At 37.8% G+C, this 14,596-nt stretch overlaps 3 protein-coding genes across 3 annotated transcripts; all 3 read left to right on the plus strand.

The window, feature by feature from the left end:
• The first annotated feature begins 455 nt into the window (after positions 1 to 455).
• Positions 456 to 3,138, plus strand: LOC143305570 (uncharacterized). Its single transcript, XM_076689659.1, has 2 exons — positions 456 to 3,009; positions 3,093 to 3,138. Exon 1 carries the CDS (start codon positions 934 to 936, stop codon positions 2,278 to 2,280), a length of 1,347 nt encoding a protein of 448 aa, XP_076545774.1. The 5' UTR covers positions 456 to 933; the 3' UTR covers positions 2,281 to 3,009; positions 3,093 to 3,138.
• A 1,807-nt stretch (positions 3,139 to 4,945) lies between these two features.
• On the plus strand, positions 4,946 to 8,853 carry LOC117610829 (uncharacterized). The gene is given in 4 exon segments (XM_076689652.1): positions 4,946 to 5,501; positions 5,623 to 6,467; positions 6,586 to 6,995; positions 6,997 to 8,853. Coding segments are annotated over 2 exon segments (1,392 nt in total). The 5' UTR covers positions 4,946 to 5,501; positions 5,623 to 6,467; positions 6,586 to 6,704; the 3' UTR covers positions 8,098 to 8,853.
• Positions 8,854 to 11,092: 2,239 nt separating this feature from the next.
• On the plus strand, positions 11,093 to 12,825 carry LOC117611080 (uncharacterized). Its single transcript, XM_076689590.1, has 5 exons — positions 11,093 to 11,127; positions 11,230 to 11,426; positions 11,552 to 11,987; positions 12,435 to 12,724; positions 12,797 to 12,825. Exons 1-5 carry the CDS (start codon positions 11,093 to 11,095, stop codon positions 12,823 to 12,825), a joined length of 987 nt encoding a protein of 328 aa, XP_076545705.1.
• Positions 12,826 to 14,596: the final 1,771 nt, after the last annotated feature.

A 14,596-nucleotide genomic window follows, 5' to 3' on the forward strand; every position in this document is an offset into this window, starting at 1 on the left:
CAAAACGGACTTGAAAAAAAGTACAAAGTAAAATGCCAAATGTGTAATCACGTTGAGTGCGTATCGTGCCTTCAGAACAGTGATAACACGATGGACATCAACCGCAGCGCTGTTTCCGGTACAATGATGACAGGCGGCGGATACAATCAACTAGAAGAAATACTTTCTGGCATGAACGTGTCCTGCATGAGCAAGAGAATTTACGAAAAATGCCAAGATGAAATAATCGATGCGTTCGAACTGGCTGCGCAACGAGAAATAGAAGACGCAGGGAAATTAGAAAAAGAGCTAGCTATAGCAAGAGGCGATATGCTTCCAGGCTGTAATATACCATGCATTCCAGTTGTCGCAGATGGCAGCTGGATGAAGAGATCATACCGTGGAGGTGATTACAACTCTCTGTCTGGTGTAGGAGCCATCGTGGGATACCACACCAAATAGGTGCTCTACATCAATGTAAAAAATAAATTTTGTATAATTTGCCAAACCGCTGCCAAGAAGAAGGAAGAGGCACGGCAGCATCGTTGCTTTAAAAATTGGGGTCGTAACCAGAATTCAACTGGTATGGAAAGTGCTGCTATTGTAGACGGATTTAAATGCAGCATAGAAATGCACGGCCTGATATATTCAATATTAGTTGCCGATGGAGATAGCAGTGTGTACAAAAAGATATTGGACAATGATCCATACAAGGAATATATGGTGCATGTACGAAAAATTGAATGTACCAATCACCTGCTACGCAACTTTAGTAGAAAAATAAATGAGATCGCCACAAAAGGCCGCTTCAAGGAATTACGAGCTATTGTAAAAGAGAATGCCCTTCGCCTGCGCACTGGTGTGAAAAAAGCTGCAGAATACCGATTCAAAGAGAAAGTAACACTCAAATAAAAAATTCAAGTAACTGATCAAATAAAAAATTTAAAAACAGACATGAAAAATGTAGCGAGCCATGTTTTCGGTGAACATCAGGAGTGTCAACGACTAGCATACTTCTGCAACAAATACTCTGACCCGAACAGAGTGAACTATGTTCCACAATTGAAAGAATGCGGTATTTATCAAAGCATTGAAGAAGCGATGCAACCGCTCTTTCCTCAAGCTGAAAGCTTGTTATATGGATTAAATAATAATGCAGTGGAGAGTTTCAATAACATAATTGCGAAATTCATCGGTGGCGAAAGAATAAACTTTGGACGCAAGGGCTCGTATCAGGGTAGAGTCTCTGCTGCTGTTCTTCATTTCAATTCAAGAGAGTCGTTCAGCCGATTGAGTACTGCTATGAACAAGGAACCGACAGCCATCGTACAAAATACGGAACAACGACGTAAACATGCATTGCAAATGGCAGCGAAATATAAGCAAAATGCCAAAGCATGTTCTTCTCGATACGAAAAGCAATCGTGCGACAAAGATTACGGCCCCACGGCAGAAAAACCAGATATGGAAGAAGCAGTATTCTCTTCTGAGTGTGAGAGGCACATGCTTACACTCCTTCAGTGGCAAACGATGAGACATAAAATTGAAGCAGAAACTCGCGATCAGGCCAAGAGCGAAAAATGGATAGCCTACCGTAAAAAATTATTAACTGCATCGCATTTCGGCAAGGTATGCCGATTGAGAAAGAATACACCAAGAGGAAATACGATAAAGAGTATAATGTATCCGCAAATTCAATATTTGCGTTCCCTTGAATACGGAAGAGAGAACGAGGCAAATGCCTTGAGACAATTGGAAACGGAAATGGGAATCCATATTCTACCGTGTGGTTTATTCATCGATGCCGTTGTGCCTTATTTAGGTGCAACTCCTGACAGCCTCGTGGACGGTGATACTATCGTCGAAGTGAAATGCCCTGAATCGGCGAAGGATTTATCGCCTGCTGAAGCAATAGAGCAACTTCCTGCAATACGGCGTATTTTCCGGGGTGATGAAATGAATAAAATTCATCATTACTATTATCAAGTGCAAGGACAGTTACACATAACGAATAGACAATGTGGTCTATTCTGTTTATGGACAAAGAAAGGAATAAAAATTACAAAAGTACAAAGAGACGACAGATTCTGGGCAACAGAAATGGAGCAAAAACTGAAAAGGTTTTATGAAGACTCCATGTTGCCAGAAATTATAGACAGCAGATTTAATCGGCAGCAACCTATTAGAGAGCCTGCATACATAAAACAGAGCAACAATACATGTACCAGTACACAAGAAAGTACATGTGACGATGTACATAAAAATCAGAATTGCACCGACGAGTGCACACAGTTCATATGATGAAGTGTATAATAAACGATTGCAATATAAAGTCGCAATGCACCTGCGGGTGCACACAGCTCATATGATGAGCTGTTCTATAGTCTATTGCGACTGCACCGTCGAGTACCCACAGCTCATATGATGAGCTGTTCTACAGTCTATTGAGACTACACTCGGCGGTGCACACACACACATGATGAGGTGTATAATAATATCTTTGACGGGGGTGGTGGTGGATCTCTTCACACTCTCCTATTAATTTTTACTTTCAGCTACTTTTCCTTACTTTGCAAGGGAAGAGAACAATTTATAATCTGGGAGGAAACGGGAACACACGTGTATAAAAAGGTAAGTACAATGCCTCTATTTTTATTACCTATACGTGAATTCATTTATAATCATTATCATGTTGTATTTATTTATTTAGGAGGTCCGCAATAAATGCACAAAAGTACAAATGTGGAGAGTCAAGAGGATTGTCTTTGAAGGGGGTGGTGGTGGGTCTCTTCACACTCTCCTATTAATTTTTACTTTCAGCTACTTTTCCTTACTTTGCAAGGGAAGAGAACAATTCTTTCATATCAAATGGAAATGATATGTATGACAGCGTAAGTATGACACATACTTTTAGGCACAAAAGTACAAATGTGGAGAATGAAGAGGACCATCTTTGACGGGGGTGGTGGTGGGTCTCTTCACACTCTCCTATTAATTTTTACTTTCCTAATAGTGGATTCATCAGGAAATGTAAGTAAATGTCAGAAAATGTAACAGATTTTACATTCAAATAGTATAAAATCAAAAAGAAATTGTTATATTTCTTTTTACAGATCAAACCAGGGTGTACAGCATGATAGTACAAGCGATCCGGAATCGTCTCAACCAAATTGTATACATAATGTTTGTTCAATAATTGTTTTCAGTTATCCTACAAGTGTATAGAGTTCATGTTCTATTGTATTATTTTTTTAATAAAAAAGGCTTCCCTTTTTGTTTAAATAATTCGCTATTTATTTACTAATCTAGCCATAACCTAACCGTTTAGTATTTTTATATAAAAAAAGATGTAACCTAAGAAACTTTATTTTTCTGGGATTTCCCATCATTTATTTATCCAACGTAACATATTGTAATATAAGCATATTTGGATTAATTAAAAGTATAATAAATTTGCACTATCAACCAAACTTTGCGTTTAAATTTTGTCAAGTACAATGCGACAGCTGACTATTTCTTTTACATTCAGAATAGAATACAGAATTAGAAAAAAGCGCCCTCTCATTTTCATCGGCCTGCCCTACATCTATGGGTATTACCATTTCGGTGCAGAAAAATCTGCTGTAATACCGACCGGCCAAATCGGAGAGGTCACGTGCCGTGTCTACCCCCTTAACCGCGCGGCGAAAGATGTTGATAGTACCTCTCCTTAACCTTAGCGATTTCGAATTTCTATGTGTTTATTGCTACGCGGTTTCGACGAGGCAATCGTCCCAAGGGAGGTTAACTTCTTATTATTTGAAGAGAACTAATTATAGCCTCCTTTGTGTGCCTCGCCTGGGATTATCTCCAAGTGCTGCGCACCGACGAGGTACACAAATTCAGTATATTAAACGGTTAAACTATTCAACACTATCAGAAAGAAAATGAAAATAGATGTTAGCTACGGTCGGATTCTTGAAAACAATCCGGACGTAACACTAAACAACAAATAAAAATGATTGAAATGGAATAATTAATAAACGTTTGAATTGGAGGCTACGTTAATGATGAAAAATTTGAAAACAATTTAAATGAAACTTTCGCATTCGTTTCTAAATTAACCTGCTGGGATTTGTGTTGAATGAATTTGGTGACGAAATTGGTGGACCGAATTTTATATTTCAACACGATAATGCTGCGATTCATCGTGCCAAATCCGTCAAGACATGGTTTCAAACGGTAAATGTTGAGGTTTTATCTTGATCTTCAAGAAGTCCCGACCTAAATCTAATAGAGAACCTTTGGGGTATTGTCGCACGAAAAGTGCGAGTTACCAATGGTAAACGATATTCAAACACTACAGAACTAAAAAATGGCATCAAAGAGGCGTGGTCCTAAATTGAACCAGAAACACTGCATAAACTTATCAATTCAATGCAGAAAAGGATCTTTCAAGTAATTAAAAATAACGGAGGATCCACCAAATATTGAGTTCAGTCTGTATTAATTTTATTTCAATAAGTTGTTTGTTATTATTTAAATTCTGTTGGAGTTGTAACTTTTAAGAAAAGTGAACCTATGTTTATTTCACACATAAATTTTATTGAGATGGGCTGAGTTCGACGCGTTTCTGGTGACGGGTGTACAGACACGCGCACTTTGCGCGTGGCTTTGCACCAGATGAGTCGGGTGTTCTCGGCTGCCTTCGTGTCTCGGGGGTCACCCCGAGTACATAGCAGAGCGCGCGGGAAGGAGTTTCGATTTTGTTTATGTATATCGTGAGAGAGCACATGCCGCGTACATCTAATCTTCAGTTTTTCATATTAAAATATATATCTATTCTTTTCATATTAATCCTGCATTAACAAATTTTAATGTTTTATAATAAAAAGCTGATTATTATGTTATATTATAAAACTAAATTATGTTTTCTCCTAGTTATGTTAAGGAAAATAAATTATGATAAACAAAATCAAAAATGTTACATCAGATATTATTTTATGCCACAAAAATAAGGTGAAGCTAACATAATTTCGGCCACTGTATATAAAAGTAAATTCTGAAACTCTGGGGGTCATGTGGGCCTGTTGTTCGGCTCACATGCCCCTGAGGACTGGGATGGATACAGGAGAGATTTTGTTGCACGGGTCCTCATGTATTCGTTCCTCTTGGAACTAGCTAGACCTGTAATTCGGTTGGCTGGCTCCAGGAGAATTTCCTAGGCAAATCTCATAGAAAACAAACACTTCTCGTGCAGGCAAAAGAATGCTGAAGGAGAATTCGTGGAATTGCCTAGCTACGTGGCACGAAGAGGGATTATTGTTCGGCAAGCCAACGACAATGCCCAGGAAAAAGCAGGAGACTGGCGCAATTGATCCAAGGGTGCGAAGGCGAGGGGAAAGATGAGAAGATGATAGACTTGGATACGAGCGGTGGGAAGGAGAGTGAGGAAGGCGAGGGAAAGGAGAGGGTAGATGAGCTAAAGGAGAGCAAGGAAAGTAGGAGATAAATAAGGGAGGCAATTGACGCAACAAAAACAGGTAAACCTGAACAAGGTCCCCGAATTATAGATCACGTAAAGATCGAATCTGACCCCAAACGAATGAATTTTATGAAAACCCTCGAGCAGTAGAACAAAAACTAACATAGGTAATATTTCAGCTTTGGTCAGAGTAGCGCAACAAGAGAAATAGACGACAGAAGTCTGTCAACAAACTATGCGAGATCTCAGCTCAGGCCCTAAGTCAGTACCAGGAGTCTGTTAAGAAAATAGAGACTGTGATGGTAAACGTTAACGACATGATGTGTGAGGTGAGAAAGGAATTGACATCGTGGCGAGAGGAGAGGATGACAGAAAATCAAAGAACAAGAGATCTGAGACAAACGGTGAGGGAAAATCATGCAATTCAGATTCAGCGGGTCTATGACATGGTAGGGCCACAAAGATGCCGTTCGGGGCCTTGCAGAACAGCCCCAGCAGTGACATGTGCCAACCCCTCCTCCTCGTGGTGTGGCCCGGGCACCGGTTTACCGGTGGCAAACGGGGCTCTGGCTGTGGACGTTAAGCGCCTGGTGGGATGAGCTGAGACCACGCAGGTAAGCTTGATAAAGTCAGAGCGTCCTAGAGCAAAACTCCTTACACGCCGACGAAGAGTTTGGTGTTGTGTCTTCTCCCTCGTGCGATGATTGGTTCACCATGAGCGGGATTGCTCCGGCCCGTCTTCCCTTGGTAAGGGGGTTGAGTTGGGTGGTAAGTAATTCAAGCGCTATGCCCCATCTAACACCGCCGGTATAAGCGAAAGCTTCGGAACGGCAGAGCGGGTTTCCCAACCCCACAAGGCTCTCTACTGACAATAACCTATGACATGGTAGGACCACAAAGATGCCGTTCGGGGCTTTGCAGCCAGCCCCAGCGGTGACATGTGCCAACCCCTCCTCCTCGTGGTGTGGTCCGGGCACCGGAAATTCAAAAGAAGATTTAACCGATAATATCGCATATTTTAAAGGTAGATATTTTAACAATAAGAGTCATATTATATATATTGTATATTTTTATAAACACACGTAGAACATATTTTATTAACATTTGCAACAAATACATACGAATATTTCATTTCTGTTTAGATATTTTGATGAAATTTGAGTTAATTTATGCCGAACCACCAAAGAAATTTACACGCTCTGCCAAAGAAGTTGCAGGAAAATTATTTGAAAATTTTGTTAAAATGTTGAGAGAGTAGACGATGGCAGAGGAAGTGGAATATTTTTCGTCGAACGAAGAAGAGGAACAGAAATTGACTCCGCCAACGTTGGAGAAAGAATATGTGCCATCTTGTAAAAATATTTCGTCTCTGGACAGGGTGCCCTTTGATATTAAATTGAAAATTGTCATGACCGTAAACAAACATCCCACATGGAGTTTTTATGGTCTACAAACACGATTTAAACGTCATTTACGCCACAAAACCGATACCGCACGCTTTAGAAAAGACATAATAAAAGGTGGTACATATATGGATAAAATGGAAATTATAAAAAAAAAATGTCTACGATCAATTCATAGAAACACGTAGGCGGGAACAATTAGTGACAAGACGACAATTACAGCAGTGGGCTATGGATGCTGCGATGCAATTTCGGGATGCAGTTAACGAAGATGGAAGCAATTTTCAATTTACAACATCGGCATCGTGGATAACAAACTTTCTTAAAGTTTACAGAATTTCGAATCGTCGTGTTGTACGTTATGTATCGAACAAAGAAATTACATCGCCGGAAGAAATTATGAAATCTGCGATACAATTTCAAAATTTAATACAGTCAATTCCTAATGATTATGATTCTGATTATATTATAAATACAGATCAAACTGGCTGCGAATATCGAATAAATGTTGCAAGAACATACACACATACGGGTCAAAAAACAGTCGAACTTTTCATAGGTGATTTAAATAAAATAACACATTCATACACTGCTCAATATTCATTGACAAAATCTGGAAAGTTATTACCTAAAGTGTTTGTATGTTTGCAAGAATCGGGAGATGCGTTTGGAGTCCGTGTCAAAGCAGAAGTTAACGAAATCTTAAAATTGTGTAAAAACGTTATTGTCGTTTGTTCAAAGTCAGGTAAACTGAGTTCAGATTTGTATAAAAAATATTTAGAGAAAGTTATAAAACCGTATGTTGGAAACAATCCTTTTTTAATGATTGTTGACTCTTGGGGGGGGGGGGGGGGGGGGGGGGGGCATAAAAATATTCATATGTACAATGAAATTTTTGTAAATAGTGAAAACCGACCAACGTGCAATTTACAAATAATACCGCCAAAGTGTACTCCGATCTGTCAACCTTGCGATGTATATTTTTATAGACAGGTCAAAATTTTGAATAAACGGATTCAAAATTATTCACAACACATTATGGCTGACAGAGAAAAGAAGGAGTTGAACACACGATATGACGCCATAAGCATTCAATCTTTAATTCATTATTTATTATCTGCACCACTATTTAAGAAAATGATCCAATTCGCTTGGTACGCGTCAAAGTTAGAGAATGAACGCGATATATTTTATAATGTAAATCAGTTATGTTTTCCACCTGATATACATAACAAAAAAATGTATATGTAATTTCCGCTTTTCATTCATAACTTATTCATGGTGTACAAATTATTTATGTTTTAATTGTTTTTATGTAAAATTTCATCCGCAACATTGCACAGCCATGACAGAATTTTATAACAAATAACATAATAAAACTACATACAGAAATAATACCACGTAATAAATCGTTTGTTATTACTGCAAAGAATGAAAAAAATCAATTCATGAATAGAATAATCTAAAAAGAAAAAAAAAAATTATCAGAATGCTGTCTTGAACCGAGCTTGCATGGATTACAAAATAGTGGCTGCACGGGCATTTAACCTGCTCGGCTATTTCGGTTCATGCTGACATTTAACTATTCATTCTATTTATAGTACAGCTGAAAAAATGCATAGATATTTATGCAATTTTCTCAAAAAGTAAGGCCCAAACACCCAAAACCCTTAACACGATTTGTACTATTGACCTCCCCTTTCGAATGCACTACAGCTCATTCGAAAGTCGAGTTAGTACTTCGTAGCATCTCCTTGTGAGAGGTCCAGCGAACAGCAATACGAGGTAAGAAATCTAAAGGAAAGAGATTCAAAGACCAAATACAAACATAAACAACAGTCTGAATGGTCGAGGAGAGTCTGATTTCAAGAAAGAAACTGCAAACGTAGTTAGGTCAGAAATTGAAAATTTGAGAAACGTAAAATTGAGTCAATCCAAAGATAAAGAGAACAAAGACACTTTGAAATTAGAAATAGTCAATAACGGTGGGTATATGAGGCAACAATATAAGCTGAATAATAATATTAAAGGGTATAACCGAATAAGATGGTCAACCCCCCCCCCCACCCCAAATTCGACTTGCTATGAACCATTCGATAGGTGATTAAAAAAAAAACAGTCTGTGCCAAGTTTCAACCCTGTATCTCATCTGGGAGGGTAGTTACGGGTAAAAATGTAATTGCGAGGTTTTTGGCCAGTTTCTCCCATTTAATGACATTTGAAAATTCTGAAAAAAAATCAGAGACATTTCCATTTGTGAGGCACATATTACAGAATTTTTTTAGATTTTTAGATTGAAAACTGAAGCCGTGAAAAATCAAAAACGTCAAAAATTGCTGAAAAATCGCGATTTTTTATTGAAGGAGGTGAGGTCCTACGATCATATTTTTTTTATAAGTGTATATTATGTTAGCTGGATCGATATTGCATCCTATTGGTGGCGTGCCGATCAATGTGGATCGAGGCGTGTAGTTTCAGTTCTATACAGTTTTTTTTTTTAGTTCTCTTCGTGCTTACGCCATGATCGGCACTTGCGTTCACGTTTCTTTTCCTCTTTGTATTTTGTATTTCGTAGTTTATAATGTTAATTTAGTTTTCTTTCATGTTTAATTAAAATATATATATATATTGATTTATCCACTGAAGTGATGTTATTTTTATCGAACGAATAAACCTGACATTGATACTATCATCCTTAATTTTTTTCAGCTTTTTGGAGAGGTGCGCCATAGTTAAAAAAATTAAATTACGGATAGGAATCCAATGAGTCTATTAATATTGAAGTAATATTGTAGTAATATTGAAAATCAGGTTAGATCTATGCCAGAATTTATAACAAACTCAGGTGCGACAGAGCATATAACAAATTATAAGATCATGTTTAAAACCCTTCATGAAAGCGATTATGGTGTAATCAAATGTGTTAACAAAAGTAACTCAACAAATTTAAGAATGAATAGAACAAGGAAAATCGAGGTTGGGTTAAAGAGTGGTAGAACTTTAGAGATAGACAAAGTTATATTTGCTGAGACTCTCCGGGAAAATTTACTGTCGCTACGGAAGTTTGCAGAAATGGGGCTTGCCATCTATCTAGATGATCAAAGGATCAATATATGGTAAATCCTCCTGAAAAGAATTACAGTACAAGCTAGAAAGAGCTACTCGCAATAGTCTGGGGCACCAAGAGACTTAGACAATACCTGTTAGGAAGAAAATTCATAATTCAGATTGATCACCAAGCACTAAAATGGTTAAAGGATGTTAAAGATCCCTCTTCTAGACTCATGAGATGGCGATTGAGACTCGAAGAGTATGATTACGATATAGAATACAAAAAAGGCAAAGAAAATACCGCCGCAGGCGCTCTTTCACGAGTGTGCCCCACCAAAAAGAATGCCAAAGAACGAGTGCGAAAAATCTAAAAACAATTTCTTTTTTAAAACGAGAGAAGAAATCTGTTACGTCCGGGTTATCTTTTTCATAACCTGACCTTGCGTTTCCCGTTCAGTGTGCCACACTTGGAAGAAATTCCCCTACGGGAGGCGAATGGAAGGGTATTTTGACTTTTCTCATTTTCCATTATCCTATTCGCGCTCCCCCTATCTTGTGTCTCCTCACCGAGTGCGCTGCACTTGAAATAAATAAATAAATAAATATTATTCAAACTATATCGTGTTTAGTATCATTTTAATCAGAATACTACAATATTTATTATAATGTACACTACTATTTTTTATTATCCTTTTATTATTATTTTAACAAATAAATATAATTCAAACTATATCGTGTTTGGTGTCATTTTAATCAGAAAAATCTCACAAATGCGTTAGTAAAAGTTTCATTAAGAAAAAGTTAAAAGTAAAAAAGTTTTATCGTTCAATTAGTATTAGTCACACCGATATTACGGTCGGATCATATTACACGGTTTCCTCGCCGAGTGGCTCGGTTCGCCTAGGGGGATCCCCCCAAGTGGAGGGGATAGCGATGTTGCATATATCCAGCCAAACTTTTGTTGCATATATCCAGCTTTTACTGTACCACGCTATACCACGCTATACCACGCTACACCACGCTACACCACGCTACACTCAGTTATACTTCAAACATTATTTGTTATTTATTATTGTTTGCTTCATATATTGAAGTAAAATGGTTGAACCGGGATTCGTGAAAGTTGATTCAACAAATTTACCCAACATCGATGTGTTTATGGTGGCTGAATTTATGAAAACCGATGATAGGTATAATGATAGCTGAGATGCGATTAGTGGAAGCATCATTGTAAGTAATAATAAAATACACATATTGATCAATAAATAATTGTAACATCAATAACAATCATTTTAATAGCTTTTAATATGCTCAAAAATATTGTCAATATAGATCTAGTCGGGAAAGTTACGGAGACAGTGCAATAGGCTACGTTTGCTTACGGAGAGAGTTGTCTATCTGCACAATAAAAGGAAAAATATGTCCAGAGCACCGAGTAAAAAGTAAAAGATATGCAGTAACTTTGGTGGTAAACGAAGCAGATGAAACTATACAAGAAGTAAATTGTGAAGATTGTGCTGTATCGCAAGGTAATATCCTATATTTCTTCTTAAAACAGTAAGTTATATATTGTAAGACACGTTAACATTGTTTGTATTAATATCTGTAAAAATGTTGTATGATATATAATATATAACTGTTTTTCTTCTTTTAGGAGGATGTAAACATGCATTAGCATTTTTAATGTGGCTCCACTGCAAAAGTGAGCAGCGTTCTCCAACAGAAGTGGAATATTATTGGAATAAACCAATATTAGGAACAGTTGGGACAACAAAGAAATTTGTAGAAGCGACAGAATTGTGCAAGGAAGAAATTCCGAGCACTGTTCTACCTGACAACTCTACATTTTTACAAAATATTTTAAAGAAAGCCGAAGAAAAGCAAATAGATAGCCAGCTGTCTAGACACAACTTCGAATTATTAGAGCGAGAATGTTATTCATTATCCTTACATCACTTGCTAATAGCATTCCTTAAGAATGGAGGAAGTGCTGCTAATGATTTTATACAATTTGCTACGTCAAAAATGACACCACAATTGATTTCCAAAGTGGAAGTAGAAACAAGGCAGCAAAGCGAAAGTTCCTTATGGTATGAGCTCCGCTATGGCAAAATTACTGCATCTGTTATGGATGAAGCAGCTCATTGTAGAACTACAGATGGGAGTTTCACCAATAAAATTCTTGGTGCAGTGTTGGCGACATTCCCCAAATTGTCTCGGCCCACGAAGTTGGCAACGAAAGTATTTCGTCGGTGCGTCGTTACCGATAGCGGCAGCACCTCTCGGGCCCACTTTGTCCACGCGGTCCCCTCTCCACGCGCTTGCCGGCACGATCGACGCCATCATCGATCGTGTCCTTCTTGTTCGTACGCTCGTCGTATAACCACGTGCTTTTCGGTCCACGCGAGAATTACGTTGCAAGTCCGCCATTTTGAACACGCGATTCGAGTTCTTCTCTGTCCACGCATTTATGTGTATTGCGCTTTATTGTATAATTGTATATAGTGTAAATAAAACTTTGTTAATTTGTAATTAAGGTGCGTGTCTCACTCTCCGTCCTCTCAGACCACGCAATTTCGCTTCCATGCAGCTAAGAAATTTGACTCGGCCTTAACGCGACGAGGAAAAAATTTAGAAAAGACTGTGATTGCAGAAGTGGAAAAATTAATAAATAAAAAATTGAAGAAATGTGGTATTATATTGATACCACAATGCCCAATGCTTGGAGCCTCTCCAGATGCAATGGGAGAAAATTTTGTGGTTGAGGTGAAATGCCCCGGTTCGGACAAAACCTTCTCCCAATACATATCCAATAACGAAATAACCTGTAAATACAAAGCACAAGTTCAAATACAAATGTTTGCTACGAAAACAAACAAAGGATTATTCTGTGTCGCAGATCCAGAATTTGAAAGAGCAGAAAAGTAAATTTACTATGGGTAGATTCTGATAAAAATTATACATCAGATTTAGTAAATAAAACAATGAGTTTTTGGAAAGAAGATATCTATCCTAAAATGCAAAATTCAATTTTAAAATAAAATTTACACAACTTTCAATAACTACAAATTATTTTTGTACAAAATAAAATGTATCATTGCAAAGAAAATAATTTTCTTTTCTACCTCACTTTACTATTACCATTCATTTCCAGGTGTGTACTAGGAGCTATAAGTAACAAGATATCTTTGTTTAAGGAAAAAATAATATATTTACATAAATTACATTATTAAGAAATAAAATAAAGTTATCAGCATTATCATATATCATGTATCAATAACTGGGTTTTGCAAATTGATTAAGGGGGTAGACACGGCACGTGACCTTTCCGATTCGGGATGTCGGTATTACAGCAGTTTTTTCGTTGGGCCTGGTGGAGCCACTTGCGTGGTCTGTTACGAACTTGAAAGGTTTAATTCTCAGTTAGTGTGCGCGCAACATGATCTAGGAAGGCAACAGCGCCTCAAGTATTTTTACAAACACATTCAAACGCTCATCTCGCTAGAGGCATCGCGACGATCCGCCTGAAGAACGAAAGCGAAACATTGGCGCGTGGTCAGAGTGAGATGTAGGGTGATCATGCTATCCTTCTTTCAACCTAAATAATAGAATTGTCCCGCTCCGGTAAATTCTGACTGACCATACAGGATACGTCATGCAATTGGGACGGGTTATATCTTGAATTTGGTAAGAGATAGGAAACAGCTGTTTATGTAAAAGTTCAATGGTATGATAATGTTTATTTTTCTATGACTTCATTTTTTCCGTGAATGCAACGATGCTCTAAAAAAATGCAGATGCACTTTTTGTTTAAATAGAATTGCATTTTTCTTTACTCGTACCAACTCCTTGGAAAATTCTGGATAAAAAAGTAGTATTAGAACTAATAAATGGAGGGGCCTCGGCTCCTTCTCTCCTTCTCTCCCCTCGCTACTATTCCCTCTCACTATTACCTATCACCTATATCTAACAGTACAATGTTTAAAAAACTAATATTTCGTGAGATATCTCATATTTTTCATAAGTCATACCATTCAACTTTTACATCAATAGCTTTTTCCTATCTCTTACCAAAAAGATATACTTCGTCCCAATTGCGTGACGTTTGTATTTCCAAAAACCTATAGTAACTTTGTTTTTCGAAACTAATAAAAAATACAAAGGAGTGTTAGTCAATATTCTGAGTGAATGCAAATAATTTAAATAAATAAATATCTCATATACAACCTATGTATGTAAACATTTGCAGAATTATTGCAAAGAGGAGGTATATTCTTCTCTTGTTATACCTACTCGTTGAGCAAGGTTTGTTATGGGGCGCTGTGAAAAATCCAGGCGGGCGTCAGTCAAAACTTAGCGAAAAGGGACGATCTCAACATTCAGAATGAGAGAAGGACAGCATGACTGTAGTGCGTCTCACTCAGCGCTCGGGCGTTGTTGCCTTTTTCGTTTGCCTTCGCTGACACAGTCGAGTGACGTAACCAAGCTAATGCCTGATTTTGGCTACGATTCCAAATCGACAGCCTTCTTAGTTAGACGCCACCTTATAACTACTAGCTGAACTCAATTTGTCACGCGACTTGCTCTGTATTATCCACAAAATGGCGGAACTGGTCTGTAGGAATGCTTTTACGGGATTCGACTTTTCGTCCTTATATGAGAAGATTTGGGGCTGGGTGAGGGCTTATTCGAAAGAGGA

This window comes from Osmia lignaria, chromosome 8, assembly GCF_051020975.1.
Source record: "Osmia lignaria lignaria isolate PbOS001 chromosome 8, iyOsmLign1, whole genome shotgun sequence".
Lineage (NCBI taxonomy): Eukaryota > Metazoa > Arthropoda > Insecta > Hymenoptera > Megachilidae > Osmia > Osmia lignaria.

Coding starts and splice junctions, on each gene's coding strand:
- LOC143305570 (XM_076689659.1), top strand. CDS start 934: ATGAAAAATGTAGCGAGCCATGTTTTCGGTGAACATCAGGAGTGTCAA.
- LOC117611080 (XM_076689590.1), top strand. CDS start 11,093: ATGATAGCTGAGATGCGATTAGTGGAAGCATCATT. Junction 11,128..11,229: donor CGATTAGTGGAAGCATCATT/GTAAGTAATAAT, acceptor TTGTCAATATAG/ATCTAGTCGGGAAAGTTACG. Junction 11,988..12,434: donor CAAAGCGAAAGTTCCTTATG/GTATGAGCTCCG, acceptor TTTGTAATTAAG/GTGCGTGTCTCACTCTCCGT.